The sequence below is a fragment of the Arachis duranensis genome, chromosome 1 (genome assembly GCF_000817695.3).
Source record: "Arachis duranensis cultivar V14167 chromosome 1, aradu.V14167.gnm2.J7QH, whole genome shotgun sequence".
NCBI lineage: Eukaryota > Viridiplantae > Streptophyta > Magnoliopsida > Fabales > Fabaceae > Arachis > Arachis duranensis.
Genome location: NC_029772.3, coordinates 96,423,373 through 96,449,790, shown reverse-complemented (window position 1 = coordinate 96,449,790; position 26,418 = coordinate 96,423,373). Strand labels below are relative to the sequence as shown.

Below are 26,418 nucleotides of genomic sequence, written 5' to 3'. Positions count from 1 at the left end.
AAAAGGTGATTTGGTAAAGGAGGTGGTGTGGTGGTGAGGGTAATTTAGGGATTTTAGGTAATTTTTTAGGGTTTGGATAATTTTGCTTGTAAAAATTATTTTTCATAAGTACAAATGATAATTTCCTTTTTCTATGGGTAGATATATCAGCGTTTTCAACTTTTGTGAGTACAAATGGTAGTTTACTCTTTTTTTTTTAGAAAAATTCAACTTTAAAGAGAAGAAAGAAAAGCCATGGTATATTTTACCATTTATCAACTTCAAATACAATTGTATACTATTTGGAGCACATATAACTCAATATTAAATAGTTAAAAACACAATATATTTCACCATATTTATCACTAAGTTGCTTTCAAATTTAACTGTATTTCATATTCATATTCTCAGTTATAAAAATTAAAGTACGCAATTTGAACATGATTTTCCTTTTTGAAATCAAGATTTGAACAACAAAAGTTGAGAGCAATTTTTCATTAAAAAATCAGAGCTCATCCACAAATTTAAGACATTAATATACTAAGATATATAGCTAGTTAGAACATGCATTTAGTGCTAAAATTAATATATTGATTCAACATAGACACTTGTTTAGAGAAAAGTTCCAAACTTTTGAGTTAAATTTAAGTTAATTAGAAAGCATTTGGGTGATTGGGTTTTCTTTATTATATTTTAAAATTATTTGGACATATTGAAACACTGTATCAAACACACATTGACATTCTCCCATAATTTTTTTTCTCCTAAAATGGTATATTCATCATGTGATATCTAATAGTTATTCTTGAAATTTCTAAAATGCTTAATTTACTTCATTTCATTCATTGTCATATATTTTGTCATTTTGTACAACCTCAAGAAGATCATAGATACTCCAAAATATAAGTGAATATTTTTGCACTAAATAAGGGGAACATACCCAAATTTTAATATCTGTGATGATAGGATGCTGATATTGAAAAGCAAACACTTGTGCAAGATAACACTATAAATAAGGCATAAAACATACAAATTTTCATTATTGGTATTGAGGAACTAATCAAAAGAATAAAACATTTCATTATTGGTATTGATGGAACCAATCACAACAATAAAACAGCAAATCGCATCATCTATATAAAAAGAGAAACTTTAAGCATGAAAATTGAATTAGTTAGTTGACAAAGAAACCATCTTTCTTTGGCCAAATAAAATGAACACCTTAAAAACAATGAAAGAAGAAAAAGAAAAAATACCACAACATTTCATTTGATTTTTAATAATAGTTAAAACAAACAAACAGCATTACCCTGCACAAAACTTTTCTTACATTCCTATATTACATTTCTTGAGCTTACGGATTAACTAAAATATGATCTTATTTTTTCTGTTTTTTTTTTTCAATCATCAATTGCATTGCAACGTTAATAAATGGCACGTTGACTAAGAATCTAGATACATATTCAAAATGGTGCCATAAATTTTTGGTACAGGGTACTCTTCTTTTTTTGTTGATTTACACGAGTTCACAAAACTGCAACAATGATGACACAATTGCAACATCACTTTAGTAAAACATTTTCTAAAAAGTGATTCGCAAAAGAGATAGTAGTATGACTATTAAAGCAAACATAAACAAACAAAATCACTTGTAATTAAAATGCGAAGAACAAAAACTTGATCTAAATGAGTAACAATCTAATATATGCATGTATGTTTACATAGACATATAAATGTAGATGCATGTTTGTTGTTGCAGTCTCTTGAATCTTGCATTCTCTTCTAGCAGGTAATCGACTTTAACCAACATACTACACTATAGAATCTATACAGAAATTTCAAAGACCAAATTATCATAAATTCATCATAATGTTACTCAAATAACTAAAAAGGGGAGAATTATCATCATACTGCAAAAGGATGGAGACTCCACATACAAAAGAACTAAGAAAAATGAAAATTAGAAAAATATCTTAAGTTAAAAAAAAACAAATAAATAAATTAAATAAATTTTTTATCTGACATATAAAGCTAAAACATTGAAAACAAATTATTAATCAAAATAAGAAAAGAATTAAAAAAAGTGATATAATTCATAGCAAAATTTTAAACTCAGGTCAAACCACCAAATACTTTGATCATTTTAAAATATTTAACTTCAAACTTACATGAGGAAAGAATGTTGTCCCGAGAACCCAAATGTAAAGGTACAGTGCCTTGCATGTCTCCCACTTGAACCTTCCATGTCTCCTTCACTATCTAAAGTTCTGAACACACTGACAAAGAAACAAAATTGCAAACAGTTGGTGAGCAAAATGCAAGAAGGAATAAGCTGCGAACTTTGAAGGTATCCAACATCATAAAAATAAGAATTGAAACCGAATTTATAAAAATTAGAGATAAATGAAAAATGGATATTGATAAAATGAGTGTACCATTGCTTGAGTTTGAGAGCAGCATGAACAATGCCCTTAGCTCATCATCATTATGAACCTGAAATATCTTTGGAATTATTATTTTAAAAAATTTGGCAAACAAAAATACAAAATTAAGTTAGGACAATTTTTCAAAAGGGTATTTAACCAATTCTCTTTATGCAAATATTTCATATACTTTTGGAGGAATTTTCACTTATAACAGAAAGCACAATCCCTTTCTTCTTCCCTCTCTCATCATTAACTTATTCACAATTTTTTCTTGTCAGTCCTTAACTCATATTCTCCCATTTCGTAAAATAAGCTGAAAAATTTGTAAAAAGAGTCTCCTTCAACAATGAAAGTGAATTTGTATTGGTAATTGTGAATTTGTGATAATGGAATGTATCACAAAACAATACAAAACGTATGAAATTCAAGTATGAGAAGTAATAATCATCTCAACGAAACCAATTAGAAATTGAACTTAAGTTTAAAATAGTATTGGCAAAATTTAATTTGGCGTTTATCAAAATACTAAAAGAGAAGATAAGAAAAATAGTGAGAACATACAAAAAAAAAAAAAAGAGGCAGAAAAAAAGAATTACAGAAACAGAAAAATAGCAAATCAACGCTGTGTTTCAAATTCTATAGGAGCTAGTCATTTTAAATGATTTTGTCCCATTTCATCGTTTGAATAGAGCTAGTCATTTTAAATGATTTTTTTCCATTTCATTGTTTGAATTTGAACAACACTATTTCACTCAAGTTCAATAATTTCATTTATTTCCTTATCCATTAAAGCAAACAAATCCTAGTCTGATATTACATTATGAACAATTCAATTCATCTTATAAAACCTGCAAATAATAATAATAATAAATAAATAAAGGGTAAAGTACTAAATTGGTCCCCTAGGTTTGGGCGTAATTTTGTTTTGGTCCTTAAGATTTAAAGTGTTCTATTTGAATTCAAAAAAGTTTCATTTAACATAAATTTAGTTCCACAGTGAAGTCAAAATTAAATAATTAACAAAATATCCTATAAAATCAACCATTGATATATCAATACATTTATTTATTATTTTTTTATAATATAAATAAAATATTTTCTATAAAACTAAAAAAAATATTTTTCCATAAAATACATTTGAACTCGAAAGAGTGATTTGGGGATTGCTGAAGCCACCTTTGTCTTCGATTCAGTAGATAAAAAAAAGACCTTACGACAGTTTAAAATATTGCAAGAGAGAGTTCTAGAAATAAGTAGTTCCCTCACCTTTTTAGCTTCAAATGGGTTAAAACTTAAAAAAAAATATAAAAAAGGTACAAATTGTAAATAACAATAGATATGTAGGACATAATTGTAATTACATAAGAAACACGTATCTCTTGTTAGGCATCTTTATAATTATAAATTGATTGATTTCAAACAACTTAAATATATTTAATAATACACATTTTTTTTTCAGTTTAATCTTTTGTTTTTAACAAGTGTGTTACGTTGGATGTAAGTGCTAAGGCAACCACGTGTATTCTTTTTGTCTTTTTCATTCACAAACTCACCCAGTTACCCCTTCCACCTTTTCGGTTCAAACTAGACAGATCCTACCTCCTCCCTTTTATTTTTATTTTTATAAAGGTCTCTCTTAAGCTGCTAAACATTTACGAGAATTTAAAAAATAAACAAGTATATTTTTAGGTAATCAGTAAAAAATTTTGTAAGCACCAAAAATTTCACCTTCTATAAATAAGTAGATATTAGAATTCAGAACCAGAAAACCCCCTCCAAAAACAATGGCAGGTGCAGAGTGCTGCTCAAACCCTCCTACCCTGAACCCAAATGCAGGAATAGGCCATGTTGAAAAGTTTGCTGGTCTTGATTCCTATCTCACCGGCTCTTCTCACTCCAACCTCGCCGTTCTTCTCATCTCCGATGTTTTTGGTTCGTGCTTCCTACCATCACATCCTTTCACTTTCCATCTTTTGCTCTTCTTTTATTGATCATAACCTTTTGACTTTGGTTGCCATCTATGCCTTTTTTAGTGCGTTGACTTTTTGGGTGTGGTTGGATTTCATCATATGCTTGTCTTCAAATCATTATGAATATGTGTAACTAATTAGTTTAAAATTTGTGGAATTTAGTTTAAAAATCAGTTTCTTTAAGGGTTTGACTATGCAGGATTGCCCAAGTCACTCATTAGTTCTTTATAAACTTTTCGATTTGAAAGTTCTGAAGAAATATTTCGGTCTGAGGTTTCTCATTGTGACATTGAGTTCACAGCATAATACGTTAATAAACCTTTCTGTCTTTCAGGCTATGTAGCATAAATTTATTGCAGGTGTTAAACATTTTATGTATAAATTCTACACTCACTTCGCATGTTTCATTTCTCTTTCAGGGTATGAAGCACCAAATCTAAGGTATGGCCACTTCTCATGTTTGTTTTATGAAGCTAATTTACTAACTTTTAATAGAATGATTCAAGAAATTAAATTATTGTTTATGGATTTGCTTTGACAAATTCAATGTAATATACCATGTAGATCATAAGGAAGGATACTATGTTGATTGATATTCACACTACTTGTCCTTTTAAAACAAAAATGGACATATTAGCATAATAGCATAGATTCATGGTTTGTGAAAGATATGCTGTACATGTTATGTTAGATTGTAATATTCTTCATACATTATATACTCAATTGGTTTTTGGTACAGTGGTAGTGGTTGTTTATCCTTTCACTTAAAATTTATGAAGGGTTTGATAAATTATACCACCAATAGAAGCAGGAGGCTAATCTGATTCAATCTGCTCTTATTGTCAATTATCTCTGTTTCCATCTCAATTTGTTCCTGTCCTAAATAACATTGTTCATCTTTTGTTGTTTAGGAAGCTTGCAGACAAGATTGCGGCTTCTGGTTACTATGTGGTTGTTCCGGACTTCTTTTATGGTGAACCCTATGATCCTCAGAATCCTAACAGACCTATAGGAGAGTGGCTAAAAGATCATGGAACGGTTAGTTCTTTTTAATGATTTGACATTATTTCTTTGTTCATAACTTTCTTTATTGAAGAAAAGTGTGTATTATTAGTATCATCATTTAATTCAAATTTGAACTTAGATAACTCTGATTTTGGAGGATATGTGACTGAGTATTACACTATTACTTAGTTACTTAATCTTATTATAACTTGAAATTGGCTTGCCATAGTACCACTGTTATGGCTGGTTTATAATCTTAATGCTAAGTATCTCAGATCGGCTATATATACCCAAGTTGTGACACCTTTGATGCTTAGTTATTCTATTATTTATTAGGATAAAGGTTTTGGAGATGCAAAACCCGTTGTTGAAGCCTTAAAAAGTAAAGGTATCTCTGCTATTGGTGCAGTTGGTTTTTGTTGGGGTGGTGAGTGCCTCTTATTATGATCCTTATTGGTGGTTGGATTTAAAGCTATCAACACAGCTAAGTTAACACTGAACTCACACTATATGTTCTCTTCTTTCTCTCAGCTAAGGTTGTGGTTGAACTTGCAAAACCTAAACTTATCCAAGTTGCTGTGCTGTTACATCCAACATTTGTCACTGTTGAAGATATCAGTGGTATGTATTTCCAATATTGTAATGGCAGACAGATTCTTCTCAATTCTAACTCTTTCACTTAATCATTGGCCTTGATACCTTTTCAGCTGTTGATATTCCAATTGGCATTCTTGGAGCTGAAATAGATCAAGTTTCCCCTCCAGAACTTATAAAGAAGTTTGAACAAGTCCTGAAGGCTAAACCTCGGGTCAGATATGATTTCCTTTCCTTCAATTTGTTGTCAACCGGTGAGACATGTGATGATTGATGAAACTGATTTTATTGGTTTGGTGCAGGTTGACAGTTACGTTAAGGTAGTTCCAAAGGTGGCACATGGTTGGACTGTGAGGTATGACCCTCAAGATTCAAAAGCAGTGAAGGATGCTGAGGAGGCTCATCACTTTGTTTTGGACTGGTTTCCTAAACATCTCAAGTGAGAAATTGTGTCAAGAATATATCACTTATGTTTCATTGCTTGTTGGACATGAATATTACGTTCATCTATCGTTATTAAACTTATGATATGATGCTGCTCTCCGTGGTTTAAGATATCAAGGCATATATATGTTTTGATGTTTAACACTACTATGATTGTTCCTTGTTTCTTTATAGTAACTTGAACTATTTCTCCATGTTTATGTTTATACATAATGGTTTTCAACCGAAAGGAAGTGCTCAATAGTTAGTGCATGAATATGATTACATAGTTTACTTCCGGTGTTGTAAGGATTTTCTAATAATTAATATGGACATAATCATATAATATACACATTTTATACGAAAATTAATAAAAATAATTAATGTCATATTGATCTTCTCGATGATAAGTAGAATACACAATATTAGGTGAGTACGGGGAGATTATGCCATTTGAGCTATAACTCGTTGACATGCGAGATTCGATCTTTATTCATTAATTATCTGTTGTTATAAATCTCCATTTATTTATAATAGAGAAAATACTCAGTTTGGTCTTTAATATACTTAAGTCTCAATTTAGTTTTTAAAGTTTCAATTACCTCAATTTAATTCCTAAATTTTTCAAATTTTAATCATGTTACTCCATGAGGTGATTTTCATCACAGAGTCAATTGAAAAGTTTAGAAATTAAATTGAGGCAATTGAAATTTTAAGAACTAAATTGAGGGTCGAGTGTAACTTGATGATTAAATTGAGTATTTTCTCTTTATAGTATGTTTAAGGAGCAGATATTATTAAGAGTTTAATTAATGTGTTACAAGAGGATATGATAAATTATTACTTAAATTTTTTTTTATAATTTGTTAACTTAATTATACTTATCGTACATATTTTAAACTTCTTGTAATCTATATGTATATTATGCGATAGCAATTTTTATTTAAAAAAACTATCAACCTTATGATTATTTTTGGAAATAAAAAAAATGAATGAATGAATGAATGGAGCGTGGAACCTGCAACTCCACAAGCTCACCTAACGACTGACTAAGTAACGAAAACAATTTGATTTTGATATTTTATTAAGCAGCCAATACAGCAAGGATAAAAGAAAAAAGCCGCCTGAATAGTGTCAGCAATATCAAATCCAAATCCAAATCCAGATCTGGTATAATAAAAGTAGCACAATCGTGGAGAATGAATTCTCTTTTTCTTTATTATTTGTTTTTACAAAGTGTGATTTTTTTATTAAAAAAAGTTCAATACAATAAAATAAAAACTAAAAATATATTGTTATATCTAGTATTGCTATCAATAACCAAACGGATTAATATTATATCATTTTTTATAATTAAAAAACGACGTATTCTTAATTCCATTAACACATGTCTTTGAGTTCTCGAATATTCTACTATTTTGTTCTAACTAAATGTTCTAAATAACTGCAAAAAATCCTATTAACTACTTCTTTTGCTCAGAGTTACAACCAGACACTCCAATCCAACTCTCAAAAAGTCCTTTGACAATTCCTGAAATAGTCCAAACTCTATCAGCGTCAAACAAGCGCATCACACCTATCACGTAAACTCACAGCTAAAAAATAAATGATGCACAGATTCTATATCTTTTTTACACAAGAATTCTGCTAGAAAGACAATGAGAAATTTTAACAATCCGTATACAATTGGCTGGTTATTTAGCCCAATAGGAATAAAACCACTTCACAAATCACCCTAAATCCAAAAATTTCCATTCAGTTTTTTCACAAAAACAACCATCCAAACCCTAATTACAAACCGTTTTCACCCCTAAATCTTTCTTCCTCCCAAGGCGGCAACCACCCCGTCCTCCTTCGCTAACCATCCAACCCTCATGGTGTTCAGCTTCAACTCCAGTCCATCCGTCTCTCTTGCGTGCGTGTGTCTCCATCGCCGGCAGCCAACAGCTCAGACGGACGCCTCCTTCCCGTCACGTGAAGGCAAGCCATTGTCGTTCCGGTTGCACGTTTCTAGTGCCTGGCTCGCCGCTCTCTCCCACGCTGGTACCCAGCCTGGTGGTCGCATTCTGCCTCCGCCACCCTAGCATCGTAGATCGCCGCACTCGTGGATGCTGAAGAGCTCGGCCATTTTACTGCAACAGCACCCACCGCCAGCCGTTGTCGACCTGCTACCAAAGATTAGTTGTTGAATATGTTTAATTGATGAATTTGGTTTTACTTGTAACTAGATGTTTATGCTAAGAATTTGTTTTCTCTCTTCTTTAACACCTCTGATTTAATTCTGTTCTCTTTCACAATCTTGTTGTCGTTGACTCTATCTACCTCGCAAATGTGCTGGATGTTCAATTTACTAAGTATGTAGATGGTTATTTTAATTTTTAATTGGATAGTTATTTTGTTCGATTCAGTTTAAGTATATACAATTAACGATGATCATTTCACTAGATAACTTGATGATTATTTTAATAACTACGCAAATGGTTATTTGATGACGATCCCACCACGATGACGGGAGTAGGAAGAGTGATTTGGGGGTGAAATACCTGAAGAAGTTAAATCACATGCGAAGAGGGGAGGTTTGCGGTATACGTAACTGCTGCTGTTGCAAATTCTTATTTTCTTAATTCAAAATGAAAAATTATTAAAAATTAATGAAATTAATTATCATCTGTCTTAATTTCTTTTTTGCTCTTATTGTACACATTATACACTAAATTTATTATCTCTTTATATTTTTTCTTTATATAATATTATCATTATGATGAATAAAAATATAATTTTTTGAGTAAAGGACATTTTCGTCCCTGACCTTTTTTTTGCGAACATTTTCGTCCTCAAGCAATGGAAAATACATTAAAGCCCCTAACCGTTGAAAAACGTGGACATTTGTGTCCCTCCATTGATTTACTCCGTTTCCACTCAACGGAAAAGGCTGAGGTGGCACAGTTGGCGCTGAGGTGGCACGTAACGGAGGCCACGTGGCATTGGGGCAAAAAGTTATAGGACATATAAGTCTCTGGAGACGAAAACGACGCCGTTTCGTCTCCTCCCCTAATCTTTGAAATTCGTCTTCCCTCACCCCTGGTTTGCACAGTAACGGCGCAGTGGGTGTAGTGGGGAGTTGTGGCAGAAAGAAAATTCCTCCTTCCATGGCATCTGAAGGGGTATCATCCAGCTGGAGAAGAGGGGGAGGTCCGGTGGCCTCGAGCTCGCGTCCTAAGGAGAAAGACAACAAACATGGCGTCTCACCAAAGTGCTTCTGTGGAGAAAACGCAGTCCTTTTCATGTCGAAAACCCGAAGCAATCCGGATAGATTGTTTCTGGGCTGTCCCTTTTACAAGGTATGAAAACGAAATGTGATGCACGTTTGGTTGAAGATTTGTTAGGGTTACTAATTTTTAGGGTTTGAATTATGTGGGTTGATTTGCTGCAGGCAAGACAACCATATTGCAAATTTTGTGTGTGGCTTGATGAGCACGTTGCTGGACTTGGATTGACAGCAACAAAGTATATGGGAGAGAAGGAATCTGTAGATGTAGAAGATTATCACATGCAGCAAGACATGGAAATGAGGATAAGTTGCTTGGAGAAGAGGATATTAGCTCTAGAGATGAAAAGAAAGCCAATAAGATGGTGTATCTGTGTCATTGTCATTGTGTTGATTTTTGTTGTTCTAAGTTGTAAGAGTTGACAAATGAATCAAAAAGTGTGTAATATTGTTGTAGCAATTATAGGTGAATTCAGTGTTATTTATATGATTGATGATTGTATTGCCCTATACTTGTTATGTAAGATGTGGAGGAAATTAAAATTGATTCCCTAATACATAACATACCATTGCATTAGTCATCCAAAAAAGTTGTTTAGTTAACATCCATGTTTATCTGACCCACAAATGGTGTTCAAAAAGTATGGGACAGAAACCTAAATTGTTTGTACAACTTGTCAACAACCATTACATAGACAAAAAGTTATCACAAAAAGCACCTAATGACAGTAGTCTTCATTCTTTCGAGTCCTTTGTTTTTGGAGAATTTGGCAAACTTTGGGGTCGAGCTTTTTGATTTGGAGCTGCAGATGGGATGGTTGGTGGAGTTGGCTGTTGTGTAGTAGTGTTGATTGTGGATGCAGCGACTGGAGCCGGCGGCCTGAAGATCTTCTGCTTTGGTATGAACCTGGACTGTTGTGGGCGAGATGTGTCATTGTCTTTCGCTGGAGGTTTAAATGGGCGGCCTATAGTTGGGGCTGGTGGCCTGGTTTGAGTAGTTGTTGGCCCTGGAGGTGAAATGATAAGTGTGGATCTTGTCACCCTTGTTGGAGCTTGTGGCATAGGTGGATTGCTTGTGGCAGGTGATTCCACAACAGTGGGGTTTGGGGAGCTGACTGGTTGGCTGCTAGATGCATCCTGCAAATATGCATGTAAGATGTGAACAGAGTAGTATTAGGAAGACAGATTAGTCCCTAAGCTTAGCAATACTAATACAGAATAGTCCCTAGGCATATCAGTAATCAGACATGGTAGTCCTTAACTATTTCTATACTAAGATAGATTAATCCCTAACCTTAGTAGTACTAATACTAAGACAGAGTAATCACTATAGGGTTCTTACCTCTGAACCTGGAGCAGATTGTGATAGTGGAAGCATAATCAGTGCCTGAGAGGCAGTAGCTGATTTCTTGCTAGGGCGCCTTGTCTTCGGCTTCCAGTTTGGGTTGGAAGGGGCTCCTTTACATGTTTTGTAGTTGTGACCCTTCTCACCACACTTGCTGCAGGATACAACGAATGACCTTTTCAGTTTTCCTTCTTGCATGAGTGGCTCAACCGGATCCTTTTGCCTATTATGAACCTTTGGCCGTCCAATTGGCCTTTTGATAATAGGTGGGTCTGGCTTCGAGAACTCAGTTCCAACCCAAAATTCTGGACTTGGAACAGGCTTAATACAGTGTGCATATGTCCTCCTAATGGACTCCATGCATAGCCAAGGGTGAACATAGTCCTGAGGTGTGTCATGTCTCTTCCTTATGGCAGCAAATGCATGTAAGTAGGGCATGCCTAAGGTAATGCAGCGAATGTGAGTAATATAACTAAAGTAACAGTAAAGGAAATTCATATCAACATAGCAATGAAACTGGACCAAGTACTGTATAGGAGTTACCAGTCAGTTGCCATCGATTGCATGAGCAACTGTGCCTAATGAGGTCCACATCCACCTTAGTTCCTTTCCGAGAAACCTCAAACCTCTTTCGTTCATTATCACCAACCCATTTAGCCGTCCACTTGGTGCTTAGGTTTAACAGCTTCTCCATCCTCTTTTCCTGAACTGGTGCTAGCCTCCCTGAGTGATTCTCCAAGATCCGTTTATGATTCACCATCCGCCTCATGAGATAGCATCTGATTTCTTCACACATGGTTAGGATAGGCTTGCAGCGATAGCTTACTATTTTTGCATTAAAAGCCTCACACATATTGTTTGTGAGGTTATCCACTTTTGACCCATGGGAGAAGTAAGCCTTCACCCATGTCTCAGGTTCAAATTTGCTGAGGTACTCCCAGGCACCCTTGTTAACTGTCTTCAACTTCTCCATGCATTCCTTGAACTCAGCAACAGTCGTGCACCTGGCACACTCCCACACAACTTGTCAAATGTACAGATCCTTGTAACGATTGATGAAGTTTTTCCACATATGCATAACGCAATTGCGGAGCTTAGCATGAGGCATGACCTCCTTCAACGCAGGCAGCAAACCCTGGCCACAACATAATCAACCACACAGCAATGAAATTAACCAAGTAGGTAGCAATGAATATCATCAACAAATTATAAATGATCTAAACCAAATGCAGAGCAATGATAATAACCATAAACTGGAGTTACCTTCTGTTGGTCTGAAATGAAGTTCCAGCCATGGTTAGCATCGTCTCCTATGTCCCCTTGCAGATTGGTCAGGAACCACTTCCAGGCTTCCTTAGTCTCAGCCCTGACCACTCCATAGGCAACAACATAGAATTGGTTGTTTGCATCCTGAGCAACTGCTGCTAGAAGCCAACCACTGTAATATGTCTTCAGAAAGCACCCATCCAAATGCAACAGGGGACGACAACCATCTTTGAAACCTTGTTTGCAGGCCTCTAGGCAAATGTATAGTTTATAAAAAACAGGGGGACCATCTGGAATTGGCATGAGCTCAAGCCTGGTTGATGAGCCTGGATTGCTCCTCAGTATTTCCTCACAATAATCCCTGGATCTCTTGTATTGTTCCTTTTCATTTCCTTGGATCTTCTCCCTAGCCTCCTTCACTGCTCTATAAACCATTTTAGGATGGGGACAAAGGGCAAAGTCCTCCTTAAGAAAATCAGTAGCCTCCTTTGTATTCATGTGTGGTTGGGTGGACATCTGCTTTTCAATCTTCTTACTTAGCCAGTGTTGATCAGCAGCGTTGCTGCCCAAATCCCTCGCACAAGTGTGTTCTGGATGGTAGGTCTTCACTTGATAACACTGCAGACTTTTGTTGTATGACAAGTGAACCAAGTAAGGGCACTCCTTATCCCCATACCCCACTCTCACTCTCTCTTTGTCATTTTTTATCCATTTCACTTCCCGACCCTCAGCGATGAAACAATCCTTAACTACCTCCTTGAACCTGTCTACAGTGGCAAACCTAGTTCCTAGCTCAAACCTGCCCTCACCATGAGCATACTCATCATTAAACTCTGGAAACTTTTCACCTCTGCCTTCATCATCAGATGATATGGGAGTATGTAAGTCTTCAGACTCATACTCAAACATTATCTCCTCCACCTCCGTTGGGAGCTCACTGACATAAAACCCACCCCGACTGCATAATCCGGCTGGACATCAGGTCCTTGATCCCCTGCTTCACCACGTGCATCAGTCCCATTCCCACTCCCTTCCCCTCTTTCATTAACCCTTGTGCGAAATTGTCTTTTCTTCTTCCCTTGCTTCCTTGGTGTAACTACCTTCTTCCTAGGAGTATTTACCTTCTTCTTAGGAGTAACTACATTCTTCTTACCCTTCACACATCTTTTCCTCTTCCCAGCAGTGACCCCACCACTGCTGTCACTCTCACTGCTGTCACTCTCAATTCCAGTCGGTGGAGGTTTGTACAAGATGTCCTCTGTGCTCTCGTACCCGTCATCAGATGAAGAGGAAGAATTCACTTCCTCTGCAGTTTCATCCACCTCCCCTGCAGTGTCTCTGTCCTGGGCAGCATCCTGAACAACCTCTGGCTCGTCGACAGGATGATCAAAGTATATATGGAACTCACCTTGCCCTGGGTGCTTCATTAGATTCTCTCGCATTGCATTGATCACGACATCCCCAGTCAATATGTTCATCCCGGATTCAAATTCAGTGCTCGATGGATCATACCAGTATACTACCTTGTATGACTGGTAGCCCAAACCCTTAAATAGTGTCACTAGGTCTCCGAAATTCACAAAGTCTAGGTCCATCTCAGGGAACCTCTCCTCCTTTCCATTCTGATAAACCATTTTTCCACCAACTCCTCTTACGAAGTTCCCTCCATGATGAAAGACCGGAACCACAAACACGTCAACCATCTGAAATTGACCAGTGCAGAACTAGGATTAAAAAAGGAAACACCACAACATATGGAAGACACTACATTTCCCGAACACAATCCCTCCCCCTAATCCTACAGAGCACACAATACACCCCTTTTTCACTTTCTTTCTTACTCTGTAAACATGCAAACACATTGCATTCCTAGCTAAGCATAACAATCTTACCTTGTGACGAAGACAGCGGCCACGACCTCAGACGAAGCTTCTCCTCAGCCAACGAAGCTTCTTCTCAGCCTCTGCCACCAGCGATCACCCCTGGCCTTTTGCTCTTCTACGTGTTGTATGTTTTGGAGGGAGAAATAGAGACGCAGGAGTTTGATCGTTTGGGTTAGGGTTTTCTGTAATTCTCTCACTCAACTATGGGTCTTCTGGGTATTGTATATGGGGATTCAACTGTGTTGATTGGGGGAGGAGACGAAACGGCGTCGTTTTCATCTCCAGGGATATGTCCTATAACTTTTTGCCCCAAAGCCACGTGGCCTCCGTTACGTGCCACCTCAGCCTTTTCCGTTGAGTGGAAACGGAGTAAATCAACGGAGGGACACAAATGTCCACATTTTTCAACGGTCAGGAGCTTTAATGTATTTTCCATTGTTTGAGGACGAAAATGTCCGCAAAAAAAAAGGTCAGGGACGAAAATGTCCTTTACTCTAATTTTTTTATAATTTTTTGTTAAGTGAAACAAAAAAATATGTAAAAAAAAATTAAATAATAAAAAATTCACTTTTTAATTTAGATATGGAAGGATGAATAGTGTAGGACACACTTATGGAGTATATGTGTATTTTACACAGTTGTGATATCAAGAGCAAATCGGACCCTCCAATTTATATTTTAAAAATTTTAAAAATTTGCAGTACACAAATCGGACTGTCCGATTTGTGTTTTTAAAATAACAAAAATTTAAAAATACAAATTGAACCCTCCGATTTTTTCTCCCACACAAATCGGACTGTTCGATTTATATTTCTAGTTTTTTAATAAAAAAATTGAACAGTCCATTTTCTTTGATTCATAATTCAAAAAAAATTATTTCCACATTCATGTCTAACACCACTTATTTTTAAAACCATGCATAATACCCACAAAATTTACATATCCAAAAAAATGAGCTGAAAAATCAAACTTCATAAAAAAAAAATTTGAGGACAAATTTTCCACAACAATGTGTTACGTTGGACGTTAGCGCTAACGCAACCACGTGTATTCTTTTTGTCTTTTTCATTCACAAACTCACACAGTTACACCTTCCAGGCTTCCACCTTTTCGGTTCAGATCCTACCTCTTCCCTTTTAATTTTATAAAGGTCTCTCTTAGGCTGCTAAACATTTACTAAGAGAATTTTTTTTTAAAAAAAAGCAAGTATATTCCATTTTATTCTATCGCTGTTCTAGGTAATCAGTCAAAAATTTTGTAAGCACCAAAAAATTCACCCTCTATAATAAGTAGATATTAGAATTCAGAAGCAGAAAAGCTCCTCCAAAATTGAGTGAGCGATAGAACAATGTCAGGCCCAGAATGCTGCTCAAACCCACCAACTCTTAATCCCACCGGAGGCGCCGGCCACGTTGACAACCTCGCCGGTCTCCGCACCTATTTCAATGGCTCCCCTCACTCCAACCGCGCCCTTCTCCTTGTCTCCGATATTTATGGCAAGCACCTCCTCATGCTTTACTAATTCTTCTCTTCAGTTCATTCAACTTCATCTTTTTAACTTAATAATATGCTCCTTTTGCTTTGCATTGCAGGATTTGAAGCCCCAAATTTAAGGTATTCCTTTATTCTCTAGTCTTGCCCCTTTTTGTTTTCTCTCTCCCTCTCTCTTGGCATAGCGTCATGCATATATATATACGAGAAATTTTTTGGTCATCAATTAGCCATCAATTTTAAAAGTGTAGGCTAAAGTACGTTGTTGAATTAGTACACTAAAAAATTTGGATTGATAAAACAGTAAATTTTGATGATTCTCTAGCATTTCTCTTATATATTATGATTATGATAATATGTGTAGTTTTTGTCTGCTTGTTAAGGAAACTTGCTGACAAGGTTGCAGCTGCTGGCTATTATGTGGTCGTTCCTGATTTCTTCCATGGTGATCCCTATAATCCTGACAATTCTGCCAGGCCTTTACCTGTTTGGTTGAAAGATAATGGAGCGGTTAGCTCTTACTCTATGAATTATCACACTTGGTTCTGTAAAATTCGTTTCCTATAGCTGTATTATTTTAAGTAAATTTATGCCATTCTTTTTATTAATAGGACAAAGGATTTGAAGCTTCGAAACCCTTGATTGAAGCATTAAAAGCTAAAGGTGTGTCTGCTATTGGGGCTGTTGGATTTTGTTGGGGTGGTAAGTGCCTCTCATTCCACTTATTTTGGTATGCTTTTTTTCATTTATTATTATTTTTATTCCTTTTGTTAATAACATTGTAGTAGTCTCATCTCTCCTAAGTGTAATTCCAATTTAATTTCCAGTTTTAAACAGAAGTATGATACTAAATTGGTAATCAAACTCGAAGGATGTACTTATTTTCTTCCTTTTTTCAGCTAAAGTTGTGGTTGAACTCGCAAAAAACAGACTTATCCAGGGTGCTGTGCTGTTACATCCTTCATTTGTCACTCTAGATGACATCAAGGGTAAGAATTTTCAATGCTCTGATTCTGGATTTGCACTTACTTGTCCGGGGAAAATTTGTCCTCTTCTAATGAAGAATGATTTAGTATCCTTGTTTGTCCACCCCTACTTTATGAATACTTGAAATTTGAAAAGGCTTCTGGGGAGTGGACGAAACTTTTGTCGGAATGACCTGAAATGACTCATCATGATGGAATGTGCTTCAAATGCCAGCATTACATTTATACTCGATAAACTTGTCATTGGTCTTTCTGTTTACATTAAGATACAAGGAGCAATTGCAAGCTGTTTTTTGGAAGCAGCGAATGGGATCTTTGAATTCTAAGTCAATGGCGGATCTTTCAGGTGTTGATATACCAATTGCTGTACTTGGAGCTGAGATTGACAAAATGTCTCCTCCAGAGCTTCTAAAACAATTTGAAGAAGTGCTTGCTGCTAAACCTGGGGTGAGATGATACTTTCATTTCTTTTGTGGTGTATTTTCCATCATTTTCAGATTACCTTTATGACTTATTGCTAGTGGCACTTTTTTGTGTATTTTTCAGTTTCAAAATTTTATGTTCTTTCTTCTCCTTTATTTATCTTTTTGGGGCTTCGGACTGGTGAGAACAAGTGGGAAATGATGCATCTATCCCTAATTAGTTTTTGTTCAAATTTCAGTTTTATACCCCTCTTCTGTTTTCTCCCTATTGTCTGAAACAATCATTGTCACTATCTTGTCCTTCTGAATGTTGAAAACATATGATCTACACAACAGAACGCGCTAAGGAAAGTTTCTGTGATAAGAATTGGCATTCGATTCTCAATATTTATAACTTCGGATCTCTCCATGCAATATAATTGAGAAAGTAATTGTTTTTCTTGGTCTTTGAATTTCTGGTACACAAGAAGGAATCTCCTCTCTATATGCAGCAAATCTTTGTTTTATTTGTGTACATGTGTTTTTTTAACTTATTTTCAATGTGTATTTTTTATTTCAACATTTATTATATATAGGTGACTAATTTGGTAGCTGATATTTTGTGTATATGTGTATGTTTTGGTTCTGTCTCCTCTTGCAGGTTGCGAGTTATGTGAAAGTGTTTCCCAAAGTATCACATGGTTGGAGTGTGAGGTACGACACCGAAGATGCAGTGGCCGTGAAGGCTGCAGAGGAAGCCCATCAGGATTTGCTTGTCTGGTTTGATAAACATCTCAAGTGAGAAAATAATTAAATCTCACATCATTCTGTGAAGAAACTTATAATGGATTTATAATGCTGCTCCTCATTTCTCATAGCACTAGTTTACTATAAAAAATAAATGCTTAGTATTATAGTGTATTGTGGAACATGCATCATCATGTTGCTACATTTATGTACCTATATTTAGCTTTCATGAATTATCTTAACTGTGTTAGGGATAAGACAGAGTCGGATCGGAAGCAAGCCAAATAATTTACATGGAGAGTGACGGAATCAATATGCCAATAAAATAGGTCAAGGAAGAGAGAGAGTAACACCAATATTTTAACGTAAAAAAATCTTTAAAATGAATGAAGGAAAAAACCACAGGCCAACACTTTGAAAAATATCAATTATATTAAAGATAATTATAATATAGCGTACCACAATAAGACATTCTTATACTACAATTAGTAGTATCTAGTGAGTACTAGAGAGTATAAAAACTACTCCATTTCACCTGCTTCAATCACTTTGCTTTCGGTGAATTGATAATGCAAGTTATTATTAATAGTTCTCCACATTGACTTGAATTGTCATTTGTCTTTGATTTCTGCAAACATTAACCAAGTTCAAGCGATGCTTAAACTTGTCAATCGACAACAATTTGGTCATCATGTTGCTCGATTCTCAGTTGTAGCTATTTTTTGAATTGCATTAGTACTATTGTTAATTATTTCTCTGACAAAATAAAGTTGGATGTCAACGTGCTTAGTCTTTTCATGATAAATTAGGTTTTTAGGTTTTTAGCCAAGTGAATAGTACTTTTGCTATCACAATGTATAATTGGTACATCTAAATTTAATCCAAGGCTATCCAAAAGACTTGGTACCCAAATACTTTCTTTAACAACCTTAGTCAAGGTCATATACTCAGCTTTAGTTGTCGATAATACCACCGTAGATTGCAATATTGCCTTCCAGCTAATAGTACATGCAAAGACTATATAGATATAGCCTGACAACGACTTCTTTTTATCAGGCATAATTCATTTCACATCCTTCTAATGTACCTTTTTAGGATTGCTCATAAACCTGCTTACTACACTTACAGCTTGTGAAATATTTGGTCTAGTGCACCCTATGGCATACATGTGACTGCCAACAACATTAGAGTATGGTATATGAGACATGTGCTCTACGTCCTTCTCAGTTTTCGGACAATCCTTTGAGGATAGCTTAAAGTGAGCAACTAATGGAGTACCAACTGGTTTAACCCGGTCCATATTGAAGCATTGTAGCACCTCTATAATATAATTTTTTGCGTCAACCATAGCCTGCTAAGATGCCTCTCCCTATAAATTTCCATTCCCAGAATTCTCCTTTCTGCGCCTAAGTTCTTCATCTCAAATTTCTTTCCTAGTTGGGTTTTCAACATGCTAATTTCAGCTTTATTGTTAGTTGTTATTAGCATATCATCAATATATATCAACAGATAAATCCTTGAACCATCTGGAAGCTCCTTAGAATATATGCAATTATCATATTGGTTTTCGTTGTAACCAATATTAATCATAAATGCATCAAACTTCTTATTCCATTGCCTTGGGAATTGCTTTAAACCATACAATGACTTCTTCAGCAAACAGACACGTTCTTTCTTCCCAGGATCAGTAAATTCTTCTGGTTGACACATGTAAATCGTTTCCTCTAGCTCACTATTGTTTTCACATCAAGTTACTCTAGCTCCAGGTCAAACGTACTTACAGTAGCTAATAGGACTCGAATAGATCTATGTTTCACAACATGAGAAAATACTTTATTAAAGTCAATACCCTCCTTCTGAGTAAAGCCATTTGCTACCAGTCTTGCCTTGAACCATAGCGGTTCAACTCCAGGAATCCCTTCCTTTCTTTTGAAGATCTATTTGCATCCAATTACTCTTTTTCCCTCTGAAAATTCTACTAGCTCCCATGTCTGATTTTTATTAAGAGACTCAATCTCTTCTTTCATTGCGGTTAGTCACTGCTTTGATTCCATGCTGTGAATTGCTTCATGACAAGAGTTTGGTTCATTTCCTACCACGTCATCTGCCATAGCCAATGCGAAAGTTATAGAATGTGCCTCTGCTGAGTCAAATATAGAAGAAGATGAATCTTGATATCTTTTTGGCTTATGAATTTGTCGCTTCTCTCTGTCAAACTGAATACAACAGAGTTTTAAAATTTAAAACAGCAACAACCTATCTCTCAAAGTAAGCCTCTAAGGCAACAGAGTATAATAACAAAAATGAGAGAACTTCAACATAATAACCAAAATACAAATAGATATCAAAAGATCCTCTGCTCTGTCACCATCCCGCAACTCACCGAGGTGGGTTACAACTTGCATCTGAAAAATAACAACAACATATGGTATGAGAACCGGAGGTTCTCAGTATGGTTAATATATAAGATATAAGGTTTCGGGACGCTAAAGGCAATCCTAGAACTTCACATCGAACAGAGATTCAAGCTTAACGAACTATAAAATATAAACCATAGTTAGAGTATTCTAACTTAGGGGATTTCTAAGTAATTAGTCACCGCTGTCCCACAGCCTTCGCCAACCTACCCTTCGTGCGATCCCATCGCCACCACTTACTGATCCTCCTCAAAGCCAGTAGAAAGCACAAGTAATGCAAACAAGTAAAGCACAAGTAAAGTACATATACAACAAGTAGAACAATTAACAAGTAGGCATATGATACATTTAGGCACAATTGAAATTAGACAAAGCATAAAAACAGATAGAAGATACATATAATGAATGCCTGTCCTAATGGCTCGTGATATCACTTGTCAGTCCGTAATTGCCAACCCGACACATTCTTTCGGATGTCGCCTTTTAGCCACGTCCGAGGATATAGCGCCTGGCACGCTTTTGTTCCGAGGATATAGTGCCTGACACACTTGCATGCATCATTCTGAGGATATAGCGTCTGACACACTCTTCCAGCAGAAAAGGTTATCAATCATAATTTAATACCAAGGATATAGTGCCATGCACACTATCTTTCGAAGGATATAGTGTTTGGCACACTTTTAACAACTAATAAGCTCATCATTCCTTTTCAAGATTCAACCTCATCATAAAAATCATTACTTTTCAATTTCTCAAATCCATCCTAAGCATTCTCATTTCTCAAAATCTCTTCGACGAATACTTCACAACTCAACATTCACCAATTTCATCTACAAACCTTCTAAAACCTATGTCACTGGCTTTAAACTTATAACCAAAATATCCCTTTTTAATTTACTTATTGTGTTCTCCCTTGATTCGAGGTCTAAATACTAGCAAAAAGGTTTTAAACAAGTGTCATGAAAGTTTACAAGCTTGCCGAAAAGGTAAAACAGTTAAAAAAAGGGTTTTATGTGAAAAATAGGGCATGTGCGTATACATAGGGCCGTGTGCGTACGCACGCACCAGAAGGCTTTTCCGACCCGTGCGTACGCATGATGTTGTGCGTACATACAACTTGAAACACCTGCTCTGTTCTGTGCGTACACATAGAGGTGTGCGTGGGGACACATGTCAGATTTCCAAATTTTCTGCAAAATCACAGAATTCAGATTTTTGACTCTAACTTTTGATGTTCATAACTTCCTCTACAAAATTCTATTTTCCTCAAACTTTCTATCATTTTAAAGATCTTTAAATCATCTTTAATTTGAAACAAAAATCACTCAATTTTAAAACCCGAGACTCAAGTTATAATCCGTCAAAATTGGTTAAAAATAAGTTTTTACCCAAAAAGCACAAACCCTTAAAATTTCCAAATCCTTAACCCTAAACCAAGAGTTCATAACCCAAAACAGCACTCAAGTCATTCCACACATATCCACACACTTTCATTCATCTCAACAACATATCACCTCCTTAAACCATCAAAGTATTCCACAATGTATTATCAAAATCCATAATCATCATTAACCAACAACAACATCAACAACTAATACAAATTCTTATCAACATCAATAATCATCACCAAACAATATCTAACGTTAACCAAATCCATCATAGTCTTTATTCCTCAAATTTAACCTCATAAAACTCACATCATTCACCACTTGTCATCAACATCAATATTCATACTTCTCATTAATTAACCTCAACATTAGCAATCATTATCAACATTCATATTACCACAATCATCATAAACACTCATCAACATCAACCAACATCATAATATATCATTAACACCAATAACCATCATACCCCTTATCAACATTACAATCATCATCAATTATCATCAATTCAATCCTATCTTACGGTTCACTAGCCTAAGATTTACGAAACATTACATATTACATAAAGGAAATCAAAACCATACATTGGCCAACTATTCTCCACGCACAAAATCACTTCACCACAAGCTTTCCAAGCCTTCACTCAATACCAAACAATACCAAGAACACTCTATAACATGAAGAACAACAAGAATAAAAGCTAGTGTTTATGACATACAACTAAACATAGGGGTTTAGTGATATCTTACCTTTTCTAATGAGTTTTGGGGTAAAACTTACTACTCACCCAAGCTAGATTACACCTAAACAACAAAAACACAAAGAAACTCAAAATTCCAAAGCTATTTTCGAGTTTTAGACTAGGGAAGAAAATTGGAGCTAGAGAAAGAGTTTGTTACCAAGAAAACTTAGTTAGAAATGACAAACTCAACGAGAGCTTCGCGTGATCGCAAACGGCTCGTCAATCGGAACTCCGTAGCTCAAGATATGGCCAAAAGAAGGAGGAGATGAATAGTGAAATCTCAATCTCTCTTCCTCTCTTCATTTTAGCGCCCCTTTCTTCAAACTAGGGTAGAAATGAGCTGAATGCTCATTAAAGGGTGTTTATATATGTTAAACTTGGGCCCAACTTGGGTCCGGTCTAACTCGTTAATGTTTTTATGCCGTCTGGCCTACTTTGAGTCCAAACCTTTAATATTAGTGTCCGACTTTTAATTCTAAATGATTTTTTTGTCTTTCCAAAACAATAAATTAAATTTTTAAAATTTTATTTTTCTCAATACGTAATACTGGACAGACTAAAGCCGGTACTGCCGACTTAAGCACCGGTACGCATTTTCACAAAAACTTTTCGCAAAAGATACATTTTTTTACTCAGAAAAATTCATTGAATTCAAATTTTACCGTTAAATTTTTAAATTAAGATGTCTAATTTTTTGAACCAATTCTTAGAAATTAAATTATTATTTTATATTACGTAAACGGTCGATTTTAGTTACAGTTCTTACACATACCTTAGAAATATGCACCTTCTTACCCTCGTCTCAAGTTTACCATCACTCACATGGACATATGCAAGGCAACCAAATACCTTCAAATCAGAATATTTAACGGGTCAAATGGACCATACCTCTTGTGGAATTTTCAGATCAATTGCAGTTGATAGAGATTGGTTAATCAAGTATGCAGCAGTATTGACTGCCTCATCCCAAAATAATTTTGGAAGACCAATATTGATTCGCATGTATTGTGCATGTTCTAGAAGTATTTTGTTCATTCATTCTGCAACTCCATTTTACTGTGGTGTTCCTGGTACAATATAGTGTCTTACTATACCATTATCTCTGCAGTACTCTATGAATTCTTGACTACAAAATTTTCCGCGATTGTTAGTTCTTCGTCACTTGATTGACTGCCCGGTTATTTTCTCGACCATGGCTTTCCATTGGTTGAATCTTTCAAACACTTCATCTTTTTTCTTCAGGAAATAAACCCAAACTTTTCTGGAATAATCATTAATTAGTGTAAGAATATATCGAGCTCCACCTAGAGAGTTGACAGGGGCAGGACTCCATACATCTGAGTGGATGTACTCTAATATCCCCTTGTTATTATGGTTTTCAGTGCTAAACTTTTCTCGTTTTTGTTTTTCAAAGACACAATTTTCACATAAACCAAATTTGCATCCTTCAAGCCTTTTAACAAGCCTCTATTAGCAAGTATGGACATTCCTTTCTCACTCACGTGACCAAGTTTCATGTGCCACAATCGTGTAGCATCATTATCATTCTCTTCAGAGGATAGAACAACAGCATTTCCGCTTACTATGCTTTTCTGCAATATGTAGATCCCTCCATGTAACCTTCCTTTCATCACCACCATCAAACCTTTGAATATCTTCAAGAAATCTCCCTTGCCTATGAATTTGTAACCATTTTTAACTATGACACTTAGTGAGATTAGATTTCTGCCCAATTTCAGTACATGTCATGCATGAAGCAATATATTGGTCGCATCATCTGATTTGATTTTGACTTGTTCTTCACCTACCACTGGAATTAATTGGTTATCTTCTAGTCAGACACTTCCATCCCTATTTTTGTAGGAAATAAAAATATCTTTGTTAGGTGACATGTGAAATGATGCACCAGAATCCAGGATCCACTCGTTTTCGTAGTTACCAGTGAATATGGTTAGAGCAGAACCAGCATCACTATCTTCAGAATCATCAATTATTATGATGCAGAATTCTTTGATTTCTCCTTTTTTTGTGGGCAATATCTTATAATGTGTCTTAATTGGTGACAATGGAATTACTTTATAGATTTTTGCTTTTGAAACTTTGACTTCGATATACTCTTGCTTGAGCTTGTGAACTCTCTTTCTTGACTGCGACCTCTCTGTAGTGGATCTAGATAATAATTTCTGATGTTCTTTTGTCAATAGTGCATCTTTAATATTTTGCACTGTGATTTCAGATCTACCATATAACATGGTATCACGGAAATTATCATATGACGAGATAATGACGTGAACAAGATCACAACTTGATCAACATCTTCGACATTTATTCCTAGCAACATCGGATATCATCCGATTAAAGTCATATATGTGGACTCTCATAAATTTATCTCTTGAATATTTAAATCTATACAATCTCTTCCTTTGGTATAGCTTGTTGGACAAGGTCTTGAGAGAATATTTTTTATCCAAGGTCTTCCATAATGAATCAGCAATTTTTTTTTCATCCATTACCTCTCGCAACACATTGTCTATTAGGCATAAATGGATTGTACTTCTTGATTTTGCCATTGTATCTGCCTTTTATCACCAGACAATGTCTTCGACAATTCTATTAATCCGTCCAACGCCTTTGCTATGCCTTGCTAATCTAGCAAAGCTTGCACCTGTCATTTCCATAGCTGGAAATTATTGAAACCGTCAAATTTCTCTATTTCAAAATTTTGGACCGATATCTTATATCAAGATAAAAAAAATTTCTAATATGGAAGATTAGACAAAGTTGCAACCACAGAGCATTCAAAGAATTGAACCTTCCCCTTAAACTTAAGTGGCTCTGATACCACATGTTAGAGATAAGACAGAATCGGGGTGGAGGCGAGCCAAATATTTACGTGGAGAGTGATGGAATCAATATGCCAATAAAATATGTTAAGGAAGAGAGAGTAACATCAATATTTTAAAGTGAAAAAATCTCCAAAATGAACAGGGCAAAAAACCACAAGCTAGCACTCCAAAAAATATCCACTATATTAAGGATAATTACAATATAGTGTACCACAGTAAAACTCTTACTACAATTAGTAGTATTTAGTGAGTACTAGAGAGTATAATCAAATTCTAATGTGTATCACTCACAACTCTCAAAATTTTATCACATACTCTCTATAATATTACACTCGTTATTTTACAAAAAAACTCACTCAAAACTAAAAAACCATACACACACGAAGCTAAGAGAAATGCTTTGTTGCTTTTGTGTTTTGTATGTTGATGAAAAATAAGAATTCATTGTGCTATATTTATAGTTGAAGATAATGAACCACAACAACTCCTTCCTTCCATTATTTTATTACTAATATCTTCAATAATAAAAACTATTACCCATGGTTCTGAAAATTAGACTAGACCATCTAGTTGGACTGTGAATCAGACATCTCTGCAGGTCGGGTCAATGTTAAAAACCGCCATACACAAAATTGTCTGGAAACTACTGATTTTGTGTGCATTTGATAATTTTGAATCATTGAATGAAAAATTTATTAATTTTTGTGTGTTTGCTATTTGGTTTTGTTTTATGTAACTTCAAATTTTACAAAATTAATTTTTCAATAGTTATAGTTCTATAAATGACTGAATAATATCATAAAATATATTTAATATTATAGTTGAAAAAATTATACTGCTGATAAAATGTATCTTATATTTGGGTTTAGAGGATACATGCACCACAGACACAGTGTTACTCCATTACTAAATGATTTAAGCTTGTTATATATTGTGCAGGAGGGTGCTTTGTTCAAGAATTTAACAGAACTCTCTTACGGTTATTCAGGCTTCATATTTTCGATTCTGATTGCTGGTTTGTACTACATTAATATCTAAGAATAAATTCTTGATTCATATCCAATAAATAATATATAATCATAGACTAATAATCTAATATTATGATTATCTTCTATTGAATATTTTTTGTTATTTGACTTTTGAATTTGTACTTGGATGAAATTATAATATTTTTATTGATGTAGTATTTTTAATTTAGATGATATTTTAAAGTTTATATTAGATTATAATTATATTTTAAT

General features: G+C 35.1%; 3 protein-coding genes across 5 annotated transcripts; 2 read left to right on the top strand and 1 right to left on the bottom strand.

Annotated features, from left to right (window-relative positions):
• Positions 1-4,080: 4,080 nt before the first annotated feature.
• LOC107464820 (endo-1,3;1,4-beta-D-glucanase) lies at positions 4,081-6,647 on the top strand. The gene is made up of 7 exons (XM_016083787.3): positions 4,081-4,337; positions 4,795-4,816; positions 5,287-5,413; positions 5,717-5,807; positions 5,912-6,001; positions 6,088-6,188; positions 6,277-6,647. Exons 1-7 carry the CDS (start codon positions 4,190-4,192, stop codon positions 6,415-6,417), a joined length of 720 nt encoding a protein of 239 aa, XP_015939273.1. The 5' UTR covers positions 4,081-4,189; the 3' UTR covers positions 6,418-6,647.
• Positions 6,648-10,400: 3,753 nt separating this feature from the next.
• LOC107465067 (uncharacterized) lies at positions 10,401-13,185 on the bottom strand. The gene is made up of 5 exons (XM_016084053.1): positions 12,274-13,185; positions 12,048-12,145; positions 11,554-12,014; positions 11,008-11,450; positions 10,401-10,802 (listed from the first exon to the last, which is right to left on the bottom strand). Exons 1-5 carry the CDS (start codon positions 13,183-13,185, stop codon positions 10,401-10,403), a joined length of 2,316 nt encoding a protein of 771 aa, XP_015939539.1.
• Positions 13,186-15,319: 2,134 nt separating this feature from the next.
• On the top strand, positions 15,320-26,260 carry LOC107464833 (endo-1,3;1,4-beta-D-glucanase). 3 transcript variants are annotated; one of them, XM_052253593.1, is made up of 8 exons: positions 15,320-15,655; positions 15,752-15,773; positions 16,034-16,160; positions 16,262-16,352; positions 16,550-16,639; positions 16,983-17,083; positions 17,699-17,835; positions 26,117-26,260. In XM_052253593.1, the coding sequence occupies exons 1-8, from the start codon at positions 15,508-15,510 to the stop codon at positions 26,139-26,141; spliced, it is 741 nt and encodes a 246-aa protein (XP_052109553.1). In that variant the 5' UTR covers positions 15,320-15,507; the 3' UTR covers positions 26,142-26,260. The 3 variants fall into 3 exon arrangements, with proteins under 3 accessions (XP_052109553.1, XP_052109556.1, XP_015939280.1); XM_052253596.1 differs by lacking the exon at positions 26,117-26,260 and adding an exon at positions 24,568-24,595 and having other exon boundaries at positions 15,321-15,655; XM_016083794.3 differs by lacking the exon at positions 26,117-26,260 and having other exon boundaries at positions 15,323-15,655; positions 17,699-18,020.
• Positions 26,261-26,418: the final 158 nt, after the last annotated feature.